Source organism: Lolium perenne, chromosome 5 (assembly GCF_019359855.2).
Source record: "Lolium perenne isolate Kyuss_39 chromosome 5, Kyuss_2.0, whole genome shotgun sequence".
NCBI lineage: Eukaryota > Viridiplantae > Streptophyta > Magnoliopsida > Poales > Poaceae > Lolium > Lolium perenne.
This window is the reverse complement of record NC_067248.2, coordinates 219,501,558-219,524,467: the sequence shown is the minus strand read 5'-3', so window position 1 is coordinate 219,524,467 and position 22,910 is coordinate 219,501,558. Positions and strand designations below refer to the sequence as shown.

Below are 22,910 nucleotides of genomic sequence, written 5' to 3'. Positions count from 1 at the left end.
CCGTCTCAGGCCGCCGCTGCCTCGGACCTCGCTGATGCTCTGGTGACTGCCAGCGTCCTCCCCGCTGCTGTCACTTTGGCTGAGGAGGATGGGCAGTGGGAGGCGGTCGCTGACTCCGCGCGGGCCAAGCGCAAAGCTCGGAAGCAGGCGAAGCGCGCCTTGGCTCTCCAGGGGCCGTCGAGAGTGAGCAGCCGCCTCGCTCTGAAGCGTCCGGCTGAGCACGTTAATGCGATCACCCAGGCCTCCAAGCTGCGTGAGCTCAAGGACTCGCTCAAGAGTTGCTCTGCAGCCCTTCAGGCGCATGTCTCGAAGAGTAGGGTTTTTGCGGCCCTGACCAAGCCGCTGGGTATGAAGCCTGCGTCCATGCTTGGCGACGCCGCACTCGGTGCGGCCAACAAGGTGTCTTGGGAGTCCGATGATTAGTGCGCCGTCCTCTGCTGGCGTCCGTGCTGCGCGTAGGGTTGCTTCGCTGAGCTGTGCCCCTCTCTGTGATCCTTGTCTGTATCTGTGTTTTAGTCTGTCTCTGCCGTCTGTTTCGTCGGTGTGTTGTATTGTTCTTCCTCTGTGTTGTTTCCCCTGTCTGTTACTGATGTGTCCCCATTGTAATGTTTCTACCCCCGGTGCTTGTGATCGTCTCCATGGATAGCCTCCATCACAGAAAGCTCTTGTTCTCCTCTTGGAATGTTCGTGGCCTGGGAGACGAGGATAAGTGCCACCTGGTCCGCGACAGTGTCGCCTCCGCTCTGCCCTCTGTCATGTGTTTTCAGGAATCAAAACTATCTCACCTGGACGCTGCAAAAGCGCGCTCCTTCCTCCCCGCCACGCTCGCCGACTTTGCTGTCGTGGATGCGAATGGGAGTAGGGGAGGGCTTGTCACCGCCTGGGACGGGCGTATGCTCTCTCTGTCCAACACTATCGCCAGGGTTTTCAGCCTTACCACCACCCTGTCCTCCACCACCACTGATCTCTCGCTCACCGTCACCAACGTCTACGCTCCCGCCGATCACAGCCTCACCTCGCAGTTCGTGGACGAGATGCTCGCGCTCCTCCCGCTGGTCTCCGGCCCGTGGATTATCCTTGGAGATTTTAACCTCATTCGCCACCCTTCCGAAAAAAACAACGCAAATTTCAACCAAAACCTCGCTGATGCTTTCAATGCCATAATCAACGCCATGGCGCTCTTCGAGCTGCCACTTCTTGATCGCCGCTTTACCTGGTCAAACGGGCAGCAGGATCCCGTCCTCGCTCGCCTTGATAGGGCTTTCTTCAACCACGAGTGGGACGTGACCTTCCCAGACTCCGCCCTGACCTCGCGTCCGCGTCCTACCTCGGACCACGTTCCTCTCTTGGTCACCGCAGCCACCAACATCCCCGCGTCATCCACGTTTCGCTTCGAAAACTCCTGGCTCCTTGATCCTCTCTTTCTCCCTTCCACGCTGCCTGCCAGGGACGCCGATGTGCATGCCAGGGACGCCGCTGCTGCTCTTGCTGCAAAGGTAAAGAGATACAGGTTTGCTGCGAAGGGTTGGAAGCGGGCGCACCGTTTTACCCCATATACTGAGAATAACTGCAAATTCCTTCTTAGCCTCCTCGATTTTTTCGAGGAATCTCGCCCTCTTTCAGGACCGGAGCGGGCGCTGCGGGCCGCGGCACGGGAGACGCTAGCGCTCGCGATCAAGAAGAACGCCGCCCACTGGAAGCAGCGCGGGAAATTCCGCGCGGTCAAGGAGGGAGACGAGAATACGAAATTCTTCCACGCTCGGGCCACGCAACGTTTCCGCCGGAACGGCATCAGGGCTCTCCTGATCGATGGCGTCGAAGTGGTCGACCACCATGGCAAGGCCGAAGCCCTCCGCGTCTTCTACGCCGAGCTGTTGGGCCGTGCGCGGCCCACCGCGTGGGCTTTCGACCTCGACGCGCTCTACGACGGCGCCCCGCGCGTCGACGGCCAGGCTCTGATCGCTCCGTTTGACGACAAGGAAATCAAAGCGGCGATCTGGGGGATGGACCAGAACAGCGCTCCGGGGCCAGACGGCCTGGGCCCTTCCTTCTACCGTGCGGCCTAGCAGCAGGTTTCCCCTGCTCTGGGGGCGCTCTTCAAAGACTTCCACGTCGGCGCAGCCGACCTTGGCTGCATCAACAGAGCGCACATCGCTCTCCTCCCCAAGGGTGATGGGATTCTCCCCCCGAGCTCGTACAGGCCGGTCTCGCTGCAGAATTGCTCAATGAAGTCCGTCTGCAAAGCCTTGACGGCGCGGCTCAAGACTCAAATTGGCCAGCTGATCGACGTGAACCAGTCCGGGTTTATGGCTGGGAGAAGCATATCTGAGAATTTTGTCTACGCTACCGAGATTGTGCAATGTTGTCATCGGCGCAAAGCACCAGCTGTGGTCCTGAAACTTGACTTCACAAAGGCCTTTGACTCGATCGATTGGGGCAGTTTGCGAAAAGTGCTCGCGGCTAGAGGTTTTCCTGACACTTGGTGTGATTGGATGGATGCTATTTTCTCCTCATCGCTGTCTGCAGTTCTGCTCAATGGGATCCCTTGAAACTGGATCAGATGCAAAAGAGGCCTGCGACAGGGCGATCCCCTGTCACCCTATCTATACCTGCTGATGGGAGATCTGCTGCAGCGGCTGTTCCTGCAGGACGACATTCTGCGCCACCCGCTTGCTGATGATGCGCCATGCCCCGTCCTGCAGTATGCGGATGACACGCTGATCATCTTCAGAGCGAGCGTGGCTGCAGCGGCGCGGGCTAGACTCATCCTGGACCAGTTTGCTCTTGCTACCGGCCTGGTGATCAACTTCACGAAGAGCACCATGGTCTCAATGCATTGCGGGGCTGATCTTGTAGAGGACATGCAGAAGGTGCTCGGCTGCAGAGTTGAAGGGTTCCCGCAGACTTATCTCGGCCTTCCGTTGACCTGCGACAAGCTCAAGATGGCTCACTTCGTTCCTCTCATTGCAAAAGTCGATAAGTACCTCTCCGGCTGGTGCTCCCTCCTTCTTTCTGCCGGCGGCCGGCTCGTGCTGCTCAATGCTGTGCTGGACGCGCTCCCGGCGTATGCAATGGGTGCCCTGGCGCTTCCCCCGCCCTCCTCAAAGCCATTGACGCGCTCCGCCGTGCCTTCCTCTGGAACGTGGAGGGACGGGCCTCCGGTGCAAAATGCCTGGTCGCCTGGACGAGTGTCTGCCGGCCGAAGGAAGACGGCGGGCTGGGCATCAAGAGTCTGTCTGACAGGAACGCCTGTCTCCAGGTCAAACTGCTTCATCGGCTGCATTCTGGGGCCGAGTCTCCCTGGGCTGCTTGGGCTTGGAAACAGATCAACGGTCCGGTGGCCGCCGGCAAACGCGCCGACGTTGGGGCGCACTGGGCTGCCCTTGTGGAACTGATGCCACTCTATCGAAGCATCTCGAAGCCGATCGTGGGCGACGGGCAACGCACCAGCTTCTGGGATGATGACTGGCTCGGGATCGGAGCCCTCCGTCATACCGCGCCGGCGCTGTTCTCCCATGCTACAAAACCCCAGGCCTCTGTCGTAGCGGTGCTTCGGCGTGGGGTTAGAGAATCCTTGGTCGCCAGGCTCACAGTTGAGGCGGAGAACGAGCTGGATCGTGTCATGCGCCTCGTCGCGGCGGTTCAGCTCTCCGACGTCCCTGACTCACGCTTGCTCGTCAGATGTTTCAAGAAAGGTGGCGCCCTGGCTGTCTGCGAGCTTTACACCCTGCTGTTGACCGGAGGGGTCACTGCCCCGTACGCCAGTTTTGTCTGGGAGAGCTTTGCTCCATCTAAGGCAAAATTCTTTGCCTGGCTGCTGATGCGCGCTCGGATTCAGTCGAGGGCGGCGCTGCTCCGGCGGCACATCCTCACGGCGGATGAGGCTGGGTGCGAGATCTGCGGTGAGGCGCTGGAGACTGCTGACCACATCATGTTCGGCTGCCCCTTCGCGAAAAACTTCTGGTCTGCGGTCGGTTGGCCTCTGCCGGAGAGCGCCCATGTTGAGCTGCTGCACTCCTATGCCGCCCCCATCGCTTTTGGCAAGAGCGCGGCGTCTACCATGACCATCCTCCTCTGTTGGAACCTGTGGAAGCATCGTAATGGGGTCGTCTTCCGTCATGATCAACCATGCCTGACCCGCCTGCTGCGTGCGTGCAGAGAGGACACCGGCTTGTGGCGCGCGCGCATGCCGCGAGCGATCGCTGGTGAGGCGGCCGCGTGGGACTCCTGTCTCCATGAGCGCAACTAGCCCCCCCTCCCCTTTTCGTTGCTGTAAACCCCCCCCCCCCCCCTCTGATGTAAAACTCTCCATGTCTCTGCTGTACTCAGGCTTTTGAGCCACTTTGGAATGAAAAATTCAGGTGGGGAACCTCTCCCCCCCGGTGAAACATTCAAAAAAAATAATACCCACACTCATTTCAATTTGGAGTTCCCTCCAATTAAAGCTAAACCCTTAAAACCCTAAACTTCTTTATTTTGACTACCTAGAATATTCTATTTTTTCTCAAAAAGAAATTCAAAGCCTTTTCTCAAATAAAAATAGGAAATTTTACTGATATGCTTTGTCATATCAATTCCATCCCAAAATAGGAAACATTTTCTTTATTCTATTCGCCTATTTACAAAATGCCTGTTAATGGTACATAAGCCATTTCTTGTACCTTCTTGCACCTTATAAAAATAGACAAACCTATTATGCAAGGTTGTGCAAGAATATTATTTTGAACCTAAAATATCATCTTGTGTCTTTCGAAAATTTCAAAAAATAGCTCGAGTAAACTTCATCCAATTTTGGATCAACTCTCATATAGTGATCAAAACCAATATATTTAGATTCAAGATTTATATGCTATCCTCTCGCACCCGCTTCATTCGAACTCCAAAGTTGTACAAAGCGCGCATGCTCGAAACAACGTGTGGTCATCTCCAACCGGGCCCAGCAAACGGAAATACACATGTTTAATTTCCACACAAAAAAAACATGAGAAAGGAAAAGAAAGGGACAGACCAGGCCCAGCAAAGGAAAGCAAAGTGGTAGGAAAAACAGCTGCTTGATCTCGGCATCGAAAACCAAGCTGTGCGGCAAAAAAAATCTACCCTACACTACAGATATGTTCAAAGGGTACCAACACATCAAGCCTGCAACAAGCAAAAGCATCCAGCCAGAAGAATTTTCCATCAACTACTGCAAAGATCATCTGTAACTACATGGGATAATCAAACTCAGCCATTCGTTCTCATCAGCATCCCTGGTCTAGTGGTGGGAGTCGCCGGAGCCGCATTGGAGACAGGGACCCCGCGACGCGCGTGTGCAGGCCGGTCGGCGCGTGGGCGTGGGCGTGGCCCGGGCCCGGCCGCATCAACTACCCGGTCATCTCCCAGCGCCAGCAGGTTTGGATGCATGCATCCACCGAGCCAATTGAGCCAATTGATCGAGAAGAAGCCAGAAGGCAGTCACGGTAGTGTACGTACGTATGGGACCGTTTCTGAAATCACTTCAGTGGCGCGATAGATGCGCAGAAGGTGCTCAGCTGCTCACGTGCCAGCAGTGTTGCTGCATGGTACATTGTTAGCGGTGAAAATAGAACTTGAAATTAACTCAGGAACTGCTGGAATTTTGGGTATATGAACTTTGTTGGCCCATTATCAAATTCTGAAACTCACATGGATCATTCTAAACATCAGTGGCACTAGTGGGGACTAAAGTTTAGTCTCATATAGCTAGTTGGAAGAGAGTTCGAGTGGTATATAAGGTGGACTGTTCTAGTCCTAGTAAGTGAGTGAGAAGAGAGAGAGCCCTCGCGCACTCCTCCTCCTCCGCCGCCCGCCTCGCCTCGACGCGGGAATCTCGCCGAGCCGAGCTTATCTTTTTGTTGTTTGGGAAATTAATTGTGTAATCAATTACGAGTCATTAACGGACGTTAACACAGCCGTTTTCGTTCCGTTTTTCTGGATCGTGAACTCGTACGTGGGCTGCGTCCCACGACCTTTCCGAACCGCACTATATAAGCGCGGACGCAAACCCTAGCATGTACGAGACGTATACGCGATTACCTGTTTCCAGTTCATTGTGCCGCCGCCTTCGTCTTCCTCATCCCGTCCGTTAGCGTGCACCGACAGCCGGGACAGTAGGCATCCGGAACCCTGCCTCTCGTGAACCTGTATGGGTGAGGGGCAATCAGGTTTTTGGGGAGCGCTCCGGCGCGACTACTGGCATCACAACGTCGTCATCGGACGACGGGTTCCTCCACACCGACAACTTCTTCCCGAACCTCAGCGACTTATTAATGAGCTTATTATTGAATTAATGCATTGTCTAAGTTTTTCAAAAGTATAACGTCATGAAAAGGGTTACCCTATATATTTTAACACTCCCTCACATCCAAGCTGAACAAACGGAAAGACAATAGACGTGGGTAATCGAGGGCCGTAGTAGATAAAAAAATAGTGCATTAGGCGGTTTTTGAACTAAAGACCTCAACATATGGTACCATATTATATTGGTGTACTATCCAAATTTAAAAAAAATCCAAACTGATAAAAAGGGCTAGGTCATATGTTTTAACAGTTATATATCAAGGTTATCGTCTTATCGAGACGACTCAAGTATTTATCAAGTCGATCCAAGATAGTTTTTAAACTTATTATGTTAATGAGTTGAGTTGAGCAAACTCGTTTACAAACGAGTATTTGCGAATAGGGTCAAGTTGACTCGAGGTCGCTTCATATCCACCGTTATTTCCCTCCCAAGATTTCTTATTCCCACCAGCAGGACTATTGGACGACCGACCTCCCCTTGTCAGGCAAGACGCCGCTACAGGCTAATCATCTCGCCGTACCATACAAACTGATTAAAGTTTGCCATGCGCAACAAACAGAACAATTTGTTGCGCTGTCGCCACCTGCGCAGTCATGTCGGAGTATTTTTTTCCTTTTTCAACGGAATAACTATTAACTAATGGCTTGATCTTTAGCTACGTCCGTAGTACTAGCACCATCATGCATGCACGCAGCATCACACCATGTGTGCATGCACCGCCCGTTCTGCTTGCTTTTCTTTTCTCCCTCGTCTATCTGTTTCAGCATATCGATCATCAATTGTTCTCCCTCAGTTTTGCTTTACATCAGCAACCAATTAAGCATATATAGCACCAACAACCAGGACCTCGCGTGCACAGCAATGTGAACGCACAAAATTTAAAGGAGAAGAGAACGCTGGAGAAAATTATGGGGTGGATAATGACAATCATGGAGAGTCACATGCATGACCACTACAAGTCTACTCGAAAACAAAAGTCGACACTTATGCCACACCGTGCGTCGCTCGCGCTAAAGACCGGCAGGCCAGGCGTAAACAAAGAGCACGCACCGTCGCAGCCATCCTTTTCCTTTGGACATAACCCAAATAGTAGTTAAGTACTGCCCTCGTCATGTTAGCTAGCAAGGCATGCGACACACCTCCCCTGGCAACGAAAAACATAATTATTAGTGTGATCAACTAAGTAATTGTCTAGCTGGAGAGCTTGTCGACAGCATGACAGAGCGGAAGATTCCAGGAGATAATTAAAGGCCTAATCATATATGTAGGTGTTGTTTACGTATGAGCCTGGTACTTACCGTGGCCTAGACATTCCCCTGCGCTTGCAGGGCCATCTAATTCTTTAGGGAATCGGCTTAGGGATCAGTAAATAAGTAAGGCAGTAAGGTTCCATACTTAAGGAAAACTAATAGAGTAGTTAACGAAATCACTCGACTGATCGATCGATCTTGTCCTCTTGGATCATGTGAGGTCTAATTAGCGGGAGTGTGTTGGCTAATGATTTGTTGGTGTGGCGTCGGAAGAGGAGCGCTAGACGTGTAGGCGCGTGAGTGGCGGATTGGTCTGGCTAACGCGCCCGCGGCGGGTCACGTGCGGTGCGGGCCGCGCGCTGGTGATCATGCCAGGTGGGCAGGGCAGGTCGCTCACCGGCCGGCGCTGGTCATGGCCGGGTTTCCGGCACAGGATCGAGCTCGGCGCGCTCGTCTTTCGGTCTGGCACGATAGTATCGATCGGTGCGATGAAGGTGTTGTTGCGTGGTGAATGAACTTCAGGTCCCCGAGGAATCCATGATCCGGAGAAGCGACGGGACGGCCGAAAGCGACGAGAGAGAGCACGCAGCGAACCGTGCACGTGCGACCGACCGGGCCGGGGCCACGCACAGGCACAGCGACGTGTCGCGCGAGGCGCCGCGGGCCACGCTCCCCGTCACGTCTCGTGGGCCTCGTGACCTTCCCTCCAATCGTGGGCGCCCCGACCGAAGAAAAATGAGACCTGAAGCGTATAGTGCGGTCACGTGGGCAAGCCCGACCGCGACCCGGCCGGATTGAGCCGGTGAGCATCGGCCACAAAGTCATCGACTTTGTCACTTACAAGTGCCACGCGTGGTCCACATAATGAAGGGTTAACTTGCGCCACTGACCCCACTTGAAGTGGCCAGTAAGCTTTGTGGACAGCAACCCTCAATCCGACCCGGCCGCGCCCTCACGTGAGTTGCTAACCCGAACGTTGGTCCACCCACAGTCTGCTGTGTTGTGCCGCTGTGCGACACGTGGATCGCTTTCGGCGATGCGTACGTACGCGCCAGCGACTAGCTCGTCGTTCGGTTCAGGCGAGGGAGAGAAGGGCCGCATCAACTCTCGTATGGGACCGTTTCTGGAATCGCTGCGATCGTCCACGGAGGGCACTCACGCATGTATGCTGACACGCGCGAAGCGCTGTTGCATGGTACGTACGCTGTGCGCCAGACGATCGCCCCACATGTTCGCAGACTGTCCCGGGAATAGGTTGATCCTGTGATGAACAGCGAAACCATCGTTTTACGCGGTTGCTATTTTCCTCCAAAGATTTTCCTATTCCCACCAGCAGTGCTATATATGGACGACCTCCCATCCCCTTGTCATCAGGCAAAGTGCCGCGCTACAGGCCCGACCTACGCATTATTTTAGCCGATTTTTATAAAGTTTAAGTCAATTTCTTTGCTATATTCAATTTACATAGAAAACACAAGTTGCAACCCATGCACAACAAGAAAAATATGATCACATATGTAACTGAGAAAATATTAGTTGCAACTTATACGCAACCGAGAAATAGCATTTGCAACTAGTACGCAACTGAAATACCAATTGCAGTCCATGCGCCACTGGGAAGAAAAAATACAAGTTGCAACATATGCAAAATTCCAAAAATATCAGTTGCACCCATGCACAACGGATAAAATATCAGCTGCAACCTATGTGCAACTGAAAGATAATATTAGTTGCAACCCTTGCGCAACTGAAAAATATGACTTGCAACTAGTGCGCAACTAAAAAATAGTGATTGCTTCGCATTTTCCATATCAGCAGGGATCACAAGACAAATCAAATGGCTAAGAAATTAACTTAGACTTAATAAAAATCCTGATTTCTAGCGTTATTTTATTAAGGTTTGCCATGTTGCGCAACAAACAGAACATATTGATTTGTGCTTTTGCCACTTTCGTTGTCATGTCATGTCCGAGTATTACTAATTTCCAACGGGATATCTACTCTCTCCTTTCTAAAAAGCTGATCAAATTTATCTTGATATGATTGTATCTTGATATGTTTTCAGTGTGCTGTATCTGGAAAAATTTGAGCATTTTTTCTTGAAACGGAGGGATTAATAAACTAATAACTGGATCTTTAGCTTACAAACAAAGGCAGGAAAAATCAATGTTTGTCGAGTGTCAAGAAAACACTCGGCAAACAGCGGCATGCCAAGCAAAATCTGACTGCACAGCCTAATCATTTCGACTCAATCCAGTTAGTGTCGCAATGCGTATGTCGCCCATGATGTGCAACAAACAGAACAAATCGCCGTGCTTTTGCATGCCACTTGCGCTGTCATGTCGGTGTTTTCTTAATTTTAAACCGAAAATATAAGGACTCGGTCTCGTTCCGTAGCACCATCATGCATGCATGCATGCATGCACGAAGCATCCATCACACCATGTGTGCTGTGTGCATGCACCACCGGCCCTTTCTGCTTTTCTTTCCCCCCTCGTCTATCTGTTTCAGCTTATAATCAATTGTTTTCCCTTAATTATGCATTACATCACCAACTAAGCATAGGCGTATGGCACCAACCACGCCTAAGCGCTACGACTCGTGCACAAGCGATCGATGTGAAGGCAAGAAATTAAAAGGAGAAGAAAACGCTGGAGGAAATTATGGGGTGGCTAATGACAATCATAGAGAGTCACATGGTCGACCGCCGCACACACACATGACACGCTACTTGTCTGGCCTCCTAGCTACTCAAAAACAAAAGCGGAGACGCTCATGCCATACCGTGCGTCGCTCGCGCTAAAGGCCGGCAGGCCAGACGTAAACAAAGAGCACGCACGGCACCTATCCTTTTGCGGGACAAATACTCCTACTTATTAAGTATAAGTAGTGCCGTCGTCATGTAGGCTAGCTAAGCATGGGACGCGCCTCCGCTCGCCAAGCAACACATAACTAATGGTGTGATCGACCGAGCGGGCGTCTTTTGGTCTGGCACGATCGTATAGCAGGCATCGATCTCCAAGTCCGACTCCATGATCGAAGAAGCGACGGGAGGGTGGTCCGGGACCGGCCGAAAGCGACGAGAGATAGCACCAGATGCACCAGATGCACCCGAAGGCGATTGCTTGTGTCTTAACGGGAATGACAATCAAGGGAAAAAGCAAGAAGGTGGGTGATTGCCCTAGGACAGGCATCCGGAAGGAGAAGCCATTGAGACGCAAAGACAAGAAGTGTGGCACCATAGGAGAGGCGCCTTCGGGTGCTTGATGAATGATCTTTGATTTCTCGTCCTCACCGTTTGAGTCGTTATGTGGTGTTGGTGTCGCATGTTGTCTTTTGTTCAGGTTTCTCAAGCTCTGTTGTGTTGTTTGTGTGTCAGGGTTGCGTACGTGTGTTGAGAGGTTATCATGATGCCTATGTGGACGTGGGGTTGTATCGGTTTTCGCCCGGTTTTTATGATTATTGGGCGTCTTCTTAATTAATGGATAAAGCGAAAGGCTTTGCGCCCGTTTAAAAAACCGTGCACGTGCGATCGAGGGTTCCACAGGTCGCGCCCCACGCACAGCACAGCCACAGCGACGTGACCCCGCCGGGCCATGTCTGCCGTCACGTCTCGTGCTCTTCCGATCATGCATGGGCGGCAGCCATGGCCCCGGCCGGAAGAAATATGAGACCTGAATCGCCTAGCGCGGTCCTGGGCGAGCCCGACTGCGAACTTCGATCGGGCCCGGCCGCACGGCCGCACCCTCACGTCAAGCCAGCCAAACCATGAGCCCACGTGAGCCAGCCAGTCTGGTTGCCGAGGAGCCGACGTCGAGCCAGCCAGATCCGGCGCAACCCGTCCGTCGCTTTCGACGACGCGTACGTGCCAACGGCCACGGTCGTCCGGTTCAGGCGAGAGCCAGCCGGCGTCTGGATCGCTGAACCTGCACGGAAGAACGGAAAGCGTGATGGACGGATGGGAGGCCGGCCGCGAGGTGTCGACGGGCGCGGCGCGCGTGATGGGCGGACGGCCGGCCACCGCCGCCCTGGCTCACGACTTCTTGGCTTTTGATTGGGGATGGACATCTGCCCACCTCCGACTTGACTCAGCTCTGACTCGTAAGTCGTAACTAGTACTAGTACTGTTTAGCGAAGAAAGTTCAATTTTTGGTCCTTCAACTCCAGTAAAACTTCACGTCTGGTCCTAGAACTTTCGGTTGGTTTAAAATGGACCTTGAACTTTCAGAATCATCCACGTTTAGTCCTTATCTCGATTGAGCCACGCAAATATCTACCTTTAAAAGGTCATAAAAAACTTGACGCAACAGTGCAAGAGCAACATAGCAGTTTCAAAATTTTGCATTAAAGATGTTAGGTTAGACATCTCAATTATCTTGTGCGTGGTCTGGTTCAAAACCAATTTGATTGGTTGACTATTTCTTGCTTCCTCATTAGCGATTTTCTCCGCTTAGCTGAAAAAGAGAGGAAACGTGAACTATACCAAAAGTTTAAGGTTTGCTCTGAGCTAAAAATATTTTTTAGGACGAAGAGTGAACTTTCTTTTTTGTTAGTTAACTAGCTTGTTTGTCTTCATTAACAATAATATAATGAGCTCAAAATTCAGCTTGGCTCGAGTTGTTAAAGACCTAAATTGGCTCGATACGTCTGATAAGCTCATTCAATAAAACTGACAACATACTCAATCCATCTCAGAGTAAGAGTACAAGAAGGACAGTACAACAGATCATCTATGCCTTTTCGTTTAGATTTTGGCGAATTTACACCAAGCATGCATGTATATTTGGCCTACTACTGTTGGTTTTCTCTAGTGCTGACTAATATCTGAGCTACATATCAACAAAAGGATATTAACGAGCTTATACGCGAGGACACAGAACCTGATATTTGTAGCCCATGTGTACGAAATCAAAATCGAGATCCTTCCAAAGACCACCTAATTAGTACGGCCATGGTGGAAAGGGAAGGGGGGGGGGGGGGGCAATGCCCCCTTCCCCGAAATCTATTGGATGGCCGACATAGAACCCTGTTAGGTGATGGCGTGTAACTCACACGTTCGTTGGGAACCCCAAGAGGAAGGTATGATGCGCACAGCAGCAAGTTTTCCCTCAGAAAGAAACCAAGGTTTATCGAACCAGGAGGAGCCAAGAAGCACGTTGAAGGTTGATGGCGGCGGGATGTAGTGCGGCGCAACACCAGGGATTCCGGCGCCAACGTGGAACCTGCACAACACAACCAAAGTACTTGCCCCAACGAAACAGTGAGGTTGTCAATCTCACCGGCTTGCTGTAACAAAGGATTAACCGTATTGTGTGGAAGATGATTGTTTGCAGAAAACAGTAGAACAAGTATTGCAGTAGATTGTATGCGATGTAAAGAATAGGACCGGGGTCCACAGTTCACTAGAGGTGTCTCTCCCATAAGATAAATAGCATGTTGGGTGAACAAATTACAGTCAGGCAATTGACAAATAGAGAGGGCATAACAATGCACATACATGATATGATGAGTATTGTGAGATTTAATTGGGCATTACGACAAAGTACATAGACCGCTATCCAGCATGCATCTATGCCTAAAAAGTCCACCTTCTGGTTATCATCCGAATCCCTTCCAATATTAAGTTGCAAACAACAGACAATTGCATTAAGTATGGTGCGTAATGTAATCAATAACTACATCCTCGGACATAGCATCAATGTTTTATCCCTAGTGGCAACAGCACATCCACAACCTTAGAACTTTCTGTCACTGTCCCAGATTTAATGGAGGCATGAACCCACTATCGAGCATAAATACTCCCTCTTGGAGTTAAGAGTAAAAACTTGGCCAGAGCCTCTACTAATAACGGAGAGCACACTACTAGGAAAAGGCCTACCGCCGGCGAACCTAAAAGGCCCATTGCCGGCGCACCACGAGCCCGCCGGTGCGAACGCGCCGGTGATAAATGGCCACTGCCGGCGCACTGAGCGATGCGCCGGCGATATGTCGACTCTCTGCCGGCGCACCACCCAAGCTTCGCCAGGCAAAGCCAAATTCCACCGGCGCACGTGCGGTGCGCCGGCAGAGGGTCTTCCAAAGACCAGCGCATGCCACGTGCGCCGGTAGTAGGGCATTTAGGTGCGCCGGTAATTATATTCGAAAATTCATTTTACAGCTTTTTTTCTAGCATATTACAATACATATTTGATAGCAGTATATATTTACAACGCAGTTCATATTTAGACAGCATTACATGCAATATGAGAAGCACATAGAGAGCCAAGTTTCATTTCGGTATCAATACACAATTACGCAAGTCTCGTTCCGGAATGTGTTGATTCATACAACACATGTGCATATGCAACACCGAACGACGAAGTTTCACAAAGTTAGAAGTCTCGGTACATAGTCGTCACAAGTATCGTCATACACCTCACAATGTAGGTCCTAACCTAAACTACAATCACATAGAACATGACCAATATGGTCATGATGACCATCATCACGAAGGCCATGGTCTTCATCCGGTTCCTCCTCATGTCCAACACATAGGTAATAGATTGATAATCAACATAACATAGTATTCTCTATCCATCGGATCCCGACAAACACAACATATAGAATTACAGATAGATGATCTTGATCATGTTAGGCAGCTCACAAGATCCAACAATGAAGCACATAAGGAGAAGACAACCATCTAGCTACTGCTATGGACCCATAGTCCAGGGGTGAACTACTCACTCATCACTCCGGAGGCGATCATGGCGGTGAAGAGTCCTCCGGGAGATGATTCCCCTCTCCGGCAGGGTGCCGGAGGTGATCTCCAGAATCCCCCGAGATGGGATTGGCGGCGGCGGCGTCTCAGTAAGGTTTTCCGTATCGTGGCTCTCGGTAGTGGGGGTTTCGCGACGAAGGCTTTAAGTAGGCGGAAGGGCAACGCGGGGGGCCACACGAGGGCCCCACACGCCAGGGCCGCGCGGCCTAGGGCTGGGTCGCGCCGCCCTGTTGTGGCGGCGCCTCGTGGCCCCACTTCCTTTCCCCTTCGGTCTTCTGGAAGCTTCGTGCAAAAATAGGACCCTGGGCGTTGATTTCGTCCAATTCCGAGAATATTTCTTTACTAGGATTTCTGAAACCATAAACAAATGAAACAATGACTGGTTCTTCGGCATCTCGTTAATAGGTTAGTGCCGGAAAATGCATAAATACGACATATAATGTGTATAAAACATGTAGATATCATCAATAATATGGCATGGAACATAAGAAATTATCGATACGTCGGAGACGTATCATTAGGCTATTTAGCAATGAACAAACACGCATGTCCCAGCTTCTCCGCCTGCGTCTAGGGCGGTTAGGCCACACGTGTGCGTTCGACGAGCACTTGTTCGTCTGGGTCAGGAATGATAAGCTCTCTCAGCAGGAAGGACAGTATCTCTCATGTCCAGCACGCCGTCCTGTCCCATCCTACAATTGATCCATAGGATCCCCGACGGCTGTTGGTTGTACGGTCTACATCGCACCAGACGGCTCATCTCCTCCTTAGACATTAATGGAGGCTAGTAGTGCAACTCCATCGTTCCCGAGACATATGCCCTTCGATCATTTATCATCTCCTTTCCTCCACAAATCCCCTGCTAAATAGCTCTCTCTTTAGCCAAAGAAGTCTAAGATCTGCGTAGGCAAAAGGAAAAAAAAAACAGGTTCTACACTTGATTTTCGTTTTGTCTAATTTTGTAAGTTTTTGTTGGATCTGAGAGAGTTAGTGATCGAGTGGATGGGATCATGTGAGTTGCTCAAGAAAGGAGAAAATAGCTATAGATTAATTCTCTAACATATGAATGTTCACGATTGTGTGGTCTTCTTGTTCATACTACAGAACAAGTATCCTATATTAATTCTCTAATATAATTACTTATTTAGTGATACGTATATTTATGTACCATACCCGTCTCATATGTATTATAGAAATCGATTATCCGATGGTGAAAATAGAAAGTAAAGGAAACATGTACATGTGTTGGTACATTCTCAAAGGAGAGTCATTCAAATTTCTTAGAAGTGGTAATTTTTCGAGGCACTCTCTAGAATTTGCAAGTTGTTCGATAGTTGGGTATTAGTTATCTTGACAGAGGCAAATAATTTTGTTGTGTTGTGCTATGTCTTGAATATTTTTGAAATATAAAGAGTTTAGAGGCTTCGCATGTGAATAAGGGCCCATTGTTGTCATTTTGCACCTGGGCCCCATATAAGTATGGACCAGCCCTGAAAATATCTCAAAGATATAAGGATGAACAACACTATATAAAAGAATTAAGTCCAACTAAATTAGCTATTACCAATTGCAGATTGGATTAGTAGAACCACTCTCAGTGAGGAGATTAAGCGTTGTGATGAAATGAATCCAAAGCATGCACCACGCAATTATCAATACTTCCCGAGCTAAATATAACCGAGGTTGAATGAAGAAAGTTGATTTCAAAGATGTAGAGTTCATATGGCCTAGTTGGGTGATGAATAGTCTCCTCCCTTCGTTTTACTAACAACCCCAACCTAGTATTGTTGTACTGGTTTCTATTATCCTGGTAGAGAGTCTGATCAGGGTCTGGCCAGTATATATCCGCCCCCAACCCTAACCCTCCGCCCCCAACCCTCCGCCGCCGCCACCGCCGGTAGCGCCGCCGGGGCAAAGTCCCTCAGGGCGTGGCGGCGGCGGGGGCCCTTCCTCGTCGCCGCGTGGAGATCGGCGGCCGGATCCCCACCTCCTCGATGCTTGGCGGAGCAGACGCGGATGGGCGACGGCGGCGGCGGCCTCCTCCCGTCGGCTGTCCCCCGGCGGACCGGTCGGCGCGGGTGGGATGGGCGGCACTGCGGTCTCCCTCTTCTCGTCGGCTTCCCGCGGCACTCGGCGGGGGTTGGTGGTGGGCGGCGGCCGGACCCTCGGTGCACGCCATGCCATCCACCCGCCTCTCGTTGGTGCGTGGAGGCGATCTCGGGCATCTTCCGCGACACGAGGGCGCCCGGGGCAGCAGCCTTGGGTTTGACGGAGGAGGTGGCCTCTTCCTGCGGTTGGTGGTGGTGGATTTTTGATCTATCATCGCCATCCGGCGGTGAGATGGAGGTGCATGGAAGCCGGCGATGGTGTCGCCGGTGGAGGGTTGGGTTGGCCAGCCCGGGATGGTCGCCGACGTGGGGGTCCGGCCTGAATAAAGGCGGCGGTCCTAGGGCCTCTCTTGCGTGAAGAGGAGGACCTACCGGAGGCCTGGACTCGTGATCTAGCCGGAGGGTTGAGTTCCGGAAGGCTCCGCCGGCGAATGTGATGCTTTGCACAGAGTTTCTTGGATCGGAGGTATTCGGTCGTGCGAACCCATGCGTTTATTCCGACCGTTTGGTTACGGAGGGAGCGGCGCGAAGCTCTTTTTGTGTTGACATCAAGTGACTATGGATCCATGATGAAAGTCGGAAGAAGAGAATTTCATGAAGGCCGGAGGGAGGACTAGCTAAGGAAGTTCAAGTCTCCGCGTTGTTGAGGGGCTTGCTTGGTGTCCGGGCTTCACAGCGGTATGAAAGTGGGGCGACAACACATGTGAAGCGCAGAGTCCTACCTTTCGGGGTGAAAACCCAAGGTCTGGCCTTAGCGGTTGTGCAGCGGTGACCTTGGTGGAGGCATTGTTTTGAGAGTGGGGACTATCTTCAGGGTGAAAACCTAAGATCTTTGATCGGGCGACGACGGTGTTGGAGCACTGTTCCCTTCTTGGAGGCGTCGTTTTTTGGAGAGTCTGCAATTCAGGTGTTGTCATGGTGGTGGATGTATTGCTGTTGTTAGGTCCGTGATACTGTAGCGGGACTTTTGTTTCTTAGTTTTCTTTTCCTTTTTTTGGCTGTGTGCATCCGTAGTGCCATTAGGGTGGTGCGTTGTTGCAGAGGCTGGGTGTAATTGGTATCTCTCGATATTAATATATTCCCTTTATCGAAAAAAAATATGGCCTAGTTAAAGAAACATATTTTGAACCCCATAACTATGACGTAGTAGAAATTGTAGCGCATGCATGATATCTAACCGAGTAAGATAACACATCAAAATGTTTTAGAGCAGAGAATCATTATAGGCAAGGAACAAAAGACATATATATCTATCTATGTTATGAAGGGCATACAAAAGCGAGGAACACCAACCACTGTCATCCTTGACACCAAACCGGCTCGCGGCTGCACCTGCATCCGCTTGCCGCCATCAAGCTGATCCAAATGACAACTTTGCAATCATCTTTCCTGTAAGAAAAACTAAACCTTTGGTTAAACAAAAACAAGTCAACAGCTAAAGCCTGGAAATACTGTCAGCAAAACCTAGCTTTATCGCGTGCCTTTCTCTTTCGCTTTCTGTCCCGTCGATCCGCGGTGAAAGTGAAACCGTGAAAGAGAAGCGCTGCTGAAATTGAATCTATCCCCGCAGCAACTATATCTTGGTGCTGGTTCCACCACCTTCAAGACTTCAAGTTCCATCATCCAACAGGCGCATGGTTGCTTCATGTGCCCGATACAAAGCCGCCACCTGATCGGCGCCTCGGTAGGTCGACTTTACGTGCATGCATGATTGCGCAGTCGTACACGCACATGCGCGACGGAACCTTGTGTATATGGTAGGCCGGTGGCGATTTTCACAAAAATAACCTTTTTGTGAAAGTATTGCACAAAATGACCCTCCGACGAAACTATTTCACTCCGCTAACCCTTTTGTGTGGCGCCTATGCGAAGGGCGTCACACTTCACTGTGTGGCGCCCATGCGATCGGCGCCACAAATTGTGCCTGCGTGGCCGTACACTTGCGTGCGTGGACTGCAGCTGCTAACGTGGAAAGGTGTGTGGTGCCCATATGTGAAGAGCGCCACACTACTATTTATATATAATGTCTGTCTAGAATTAACAGAACACTATGGTAGCTCTTCAGATTAAGCCTTTGCTTCCCAATCCTAGGTCATGAGTTCAAACCCCCACACCACCCTATTTTATTTTTACTTTTTAAAATTATGCTAGACCTTGTAGTATGTTTTAAAACATGAAATCTAGCCTCGTACTATTGTATATGTTTATTCTGTTGAATATATAAGATACTTCTAAATATTCCACCGCTTTTTAAGGTGGAGTAATGGCTATTCTTTTTTATGAGCACATTCGTATAATGTCTATTTTTGTACTTCATGTTTGCTGGTACTGGAACATTTATATGTTGTTCACAACAAAAGAACATACCACGAGTTATTTTTCTTGTTAGACTATACCCAATTATCAGAAATGCTTGCCCAATAGATGTAACACATTTGATAAGTAGTGACCAGCAGATGGTTGGTGTTTACATTGTATTTCCTTTGTTTCGTTGTATACTGATGCCCTGTTGCCCTTCGAAGGAATGCAACTTTTCATTTTAATGTACTAGATTTTTTAATTCAGAGGTAACTTGGTAGTGGTTAGTCGTTCTTGTAAATCTGTCAGTTTCTTCCATAATGTTCTTTTTAGCTGCTCTGCATACAGTACAAGGCCGGAGTATAAATATTTTATATTCATGTAACTTGAAATGAAGGGAAAGGAGAACCCAGCTACTGACCAAGAGGCAGTGAAATCATTCCTTGGGCTAGTAAAAGGAGCAGGAGAAATGAGCATTGATAGGTATTGTCTCACATATATACAGTAGTCTATGCTTCTGGAATCAAAATAGCTCTATCTATTCATCCTCCTATTCTAACGTTTGCATCTTGACACAAACAGTTCTTTGCACATCTTAGATGCACTTTCCTTTTGTCGTCCTGCTCAGTTTAAAGTATGGCTGAAATGTATCCTCTATTCTGCTTATGACAGAAAACACTCAATCTATATGACAAAAATCTACAAAACAGTACGAGGCTAGATTTCATGTTTTAAAACATACTACAAGGTCTAGCATAATTTCTAAAAATAAAAATAAAATTGGGTGGTGTGGGGGTTTGAACTCGTGACCTAGGATTGGGAAGCGAAGGCTCCATCCACTTGATCTATCATAGTGTTCTGTTAATTCTAGACAGACATTATATATAAATAGTAGTGTGGCGCCCTTCACATGGGCGCCACACACCTTTCCACGTTAGCAGCTGCAGTCCACGCATGCAAGTGTACGCCATGCAGGCATAATTTGTGGCGCCGATCGCATGGGCACTACACAGTGAAGTGTGGCGCCCTTCGCATAGGCGCCACACAAAAGGGTTACCGGAGTGAAATAATTTCGCCGAAGGGTCATTTTGTGCAATACTTTCACTAAAAAGTTATTTTTGTGAGGACAGAGCATTTCTGCTCCCGGGCACAGCTGCACACTGTATCCTTACCGCTCATGTGCGCATGGAGATATGAGTTAGGCATATTATCTACAGCGCTACAGTATGGCATATGTCGTGTACCCCGTAGCAGACACATGCATTAAATGGGAGTCGTTGCGTGCATCCTAGTGTGAGGGAACTCTCCCCGTCATGTACCGCCGACACATGATGTGCAGCCTCTTTACTGTACTTGTCCATCAGTCCATGCTATGTTTATGTTGTTCTGCTTTACTGGCTAAACCTATTTGCCTTCACTTCCAGTTGCTGAATCCTAGCTAGGAACTAATACTGAATGGTGGAGCAGACTAGATGTGACTGAGTTTGTTACGGACTCACGGTACACAACGTTTCCCCTGTCTGGACAACAAAGACTATTAGCAGGGCAGCCATTATTACATGGGACCCACGTGTGGACCTCGCTCTCTGCCCACCCGAATAGAAAATGGCAAATACGAGCAGAGAATACAGGAGCAGCTGTGCTCGTGATCAGATGAACATTTTCGTTTTTGTGAAAATCGCCTAGGCCGGTGACGAAGGGACGATCGATGGCGGCACGCGCGTGGTGATCAGTTGATCGATGGGTGTGTCGCCGTGTCTGATCGATCGGATGGGACTGGCGGGTCGACCTCTTGTCCCGAATTTGGCGTGCTCGCCTTCCCTACGCCTCTCATGCGTGCGGCAGGGTCGGAAAAGAGTATCTGCGTGGGGTTCAGGCCACGTCGTGTCAGCTCGGTTGGGCCGGACGACTACCTTTTTCTCACCCGAACTCCAAAGTTGTACACAGACCGCACGCGCGCATGCTCAGAGCAGCACGTATGGTCATGTACGAATAATCAGCTGCGTAAAAGTGAGGGGAGACACTGACCCCGCCACGCGCGTGTGCAGGCCGGTCGGGGCGTGGGCATGGCCCGGGCCCAGCCGCATCATCTACGCGACAGCAGCTTGCATGCATGCACCTACCGAGCCAATCGATCAAGCAGAAGCCAGTGGGCACTCGGCAATCACGGCCATGTACGTACGTATGGGACTGTCTCTGGAGTCTGGAGTCACTGCGATCGTCCGCATGCAGAGGGAGCTTAGGGCATGTCCAGCGGCGCGATGTATTTTAATGTCCCCGAGCGTCCGTTTGGTCGCGCTGCGGAGCTAAAAGATCGTTTTTGTCCGCGCGTCCGTTTGCGTCTGGGGCTGCTCCAGCGGGGCGACATATTTTTATTTTTTATTTTTTTTTCCTCTTCTCCATTTAAACATAGTTCCAAATATTACATACTGAAACATGATTTTACACAAACTAACACATAGTTTGGAACATTCGAGGGCACACTCAATCACCCAAACTGGAAAATCCAGCGGGAGGAGATGGTGCACATGTTGGTTCTACCGATGAGACGAACATCCAGAAACTTCCACTACTGGCTTCGTCTGGCCCGTAGCCAGATTCGCTGCAAAAAAGAACACTCGACGTTCTAATTATCGGTGTCCGAGCCGGATTCGCCGGTGTGGTAGTGCCTGCGGCAGACTGTGTCGTCGAACACCTTGACGACCATCTCGCCGTCCCCCTCGTAGAGGAAGGTGAGCTGGCAGTCGGGCTCGAGCGCGAGGTCACGGGCGAACTTGTCCCACCCCGTGTGCAGGTACATCTTGCCCTGCCCGTCGAACAAGACCTCCACGATCCAGCGGCAGAAGTTGCAGCTGGCCTCCCGTAGCTGCAACTGCGCCGGCTCGACGCCGTCGACGAACTCGGCGAACTTGTCCGGAGCCGCTTGATGGCGAGTGGGTCGTCGTCGATGCGGAGGAGGAACTCGGCGCCGCTCCTCTGCGAGGACGAGGAGGGCGCAGCGACGGCGAGCGTGGAGCCGTAGGCCGCTCGGCGGCGAGGCATCGCCATTAACGTGGCGCAGATCGCCGAAGCGACGCCGCGGCGCCTGGGGCCGGGCCGCGCGTTTGAGAAGACGCATCGAAGCAGGGTCGCTGCCAGGCAGGCCCGACGAAACGTCCGCCAGACACGAGCGGACACTTTCCGCGTCCGCCGAGCGTCCGCCAGAGACGCATCTGAGGCGGCATATTTGGGCCAGGTTTGCGTCTCCGCGGACGGCCCGAACACTTTGCATCGCCCCGTTGGAGGTGGTGCCAGACGCATTTCCGGTCACGCGGACGAAAACGGTAGCGACCATTTGCGTTGCCCCGCTGGAGATGCCCTTACGTGCCTACAGCCCCGTTGCGTGCTACGTTCTGCGCGCGTGCCGGTCACGCACGGTACATGCGCCGGCCGGTTCACAGACCTTATTTGCCGGGCGTGTGGGGCCGCCCGATGGGTTGATCCTGTGCACATCGAAACAGTCGTTACGCCTTACGCGCGCCTTCGATTCTCCCTCCCAACGAACAGAACAAAGTGTTGTGCTTTGGCCACTTGCATGCGCTGTCATGTCTTAGTATTCTTAATTGCAAACCGAAAAATAATACAGTACTATAATGACTCATCTTTTTAGCTACGTCCGTAGTATAGCACCATCATGCATGCATGCATGCACGCAGCATCCCACCAGGTGTGTGTGAATGCACCTCTTGTTCTTTCCCTCCTTGTTTATCTACTTCATCTTTTAATCAATCGATTTCCGTATGCATTGCATCACTAATTGAGCATAGACGTATATATGGCGACAACCACACCTAAGCTAGGACTCGTACCAGCGGGCACGTATAATGGGGTGATGTCAGCCTTTTCTTAGAGATGTCACGTCAGATTTTTGCTTAGTTGGATGAGAGAGAATGAAGAGAGAGAAGACTGTCTTCCCTTAGCTAAGGGATCATCTCTTACGAAATAAGTAAAGACTATTTTCTCCATTGTATCACATATGTCTTCTCTTAGCAACAAATTTCCTACCAAAATTTAATTATTAATATTAATTGCTAGAGCTGGAAGTAAAAGATATTGCGTTGTATGACTTATATCTAATGCCTTCTCTAGCTAATGTGGCGGGGTAAGAGAAGGTATGTCTTCTCTACCATTTTACA

The 22,910-nt window shown here is 50.5% G+C and overlaps 1 protein-coding gene across 1 annotated transcript; it reads left to right on the top strand.

Moving 5' to 3' along the window:
- The first annotated feature begins 638 nt into the window (after window positions 1-638).
- Window positions 639-2,066, top strand: LOC139831748 (uncharacterized). Its single transcript, XM_071821070.1, has one exon. The coding sequence runs from the start codon at window positions 639-641 to the stop codon at window positions 2,064-2,066; it is 1,428 nt and encodes a 475-aa protein (XP_071677171.1).
- Window positions 2,067-22,910: the final 20,844 nt, after the last annotated feature.

Excerpts from the sequence above, each read along its gene's own strand:
- LOC139831748 (XM_071821070.1), top strand. The coding sequence starts at position 639 with ATGGATAGCCTCCATCACAGAAAGCTCTTGTTCTCCTCTTGGAATGTT.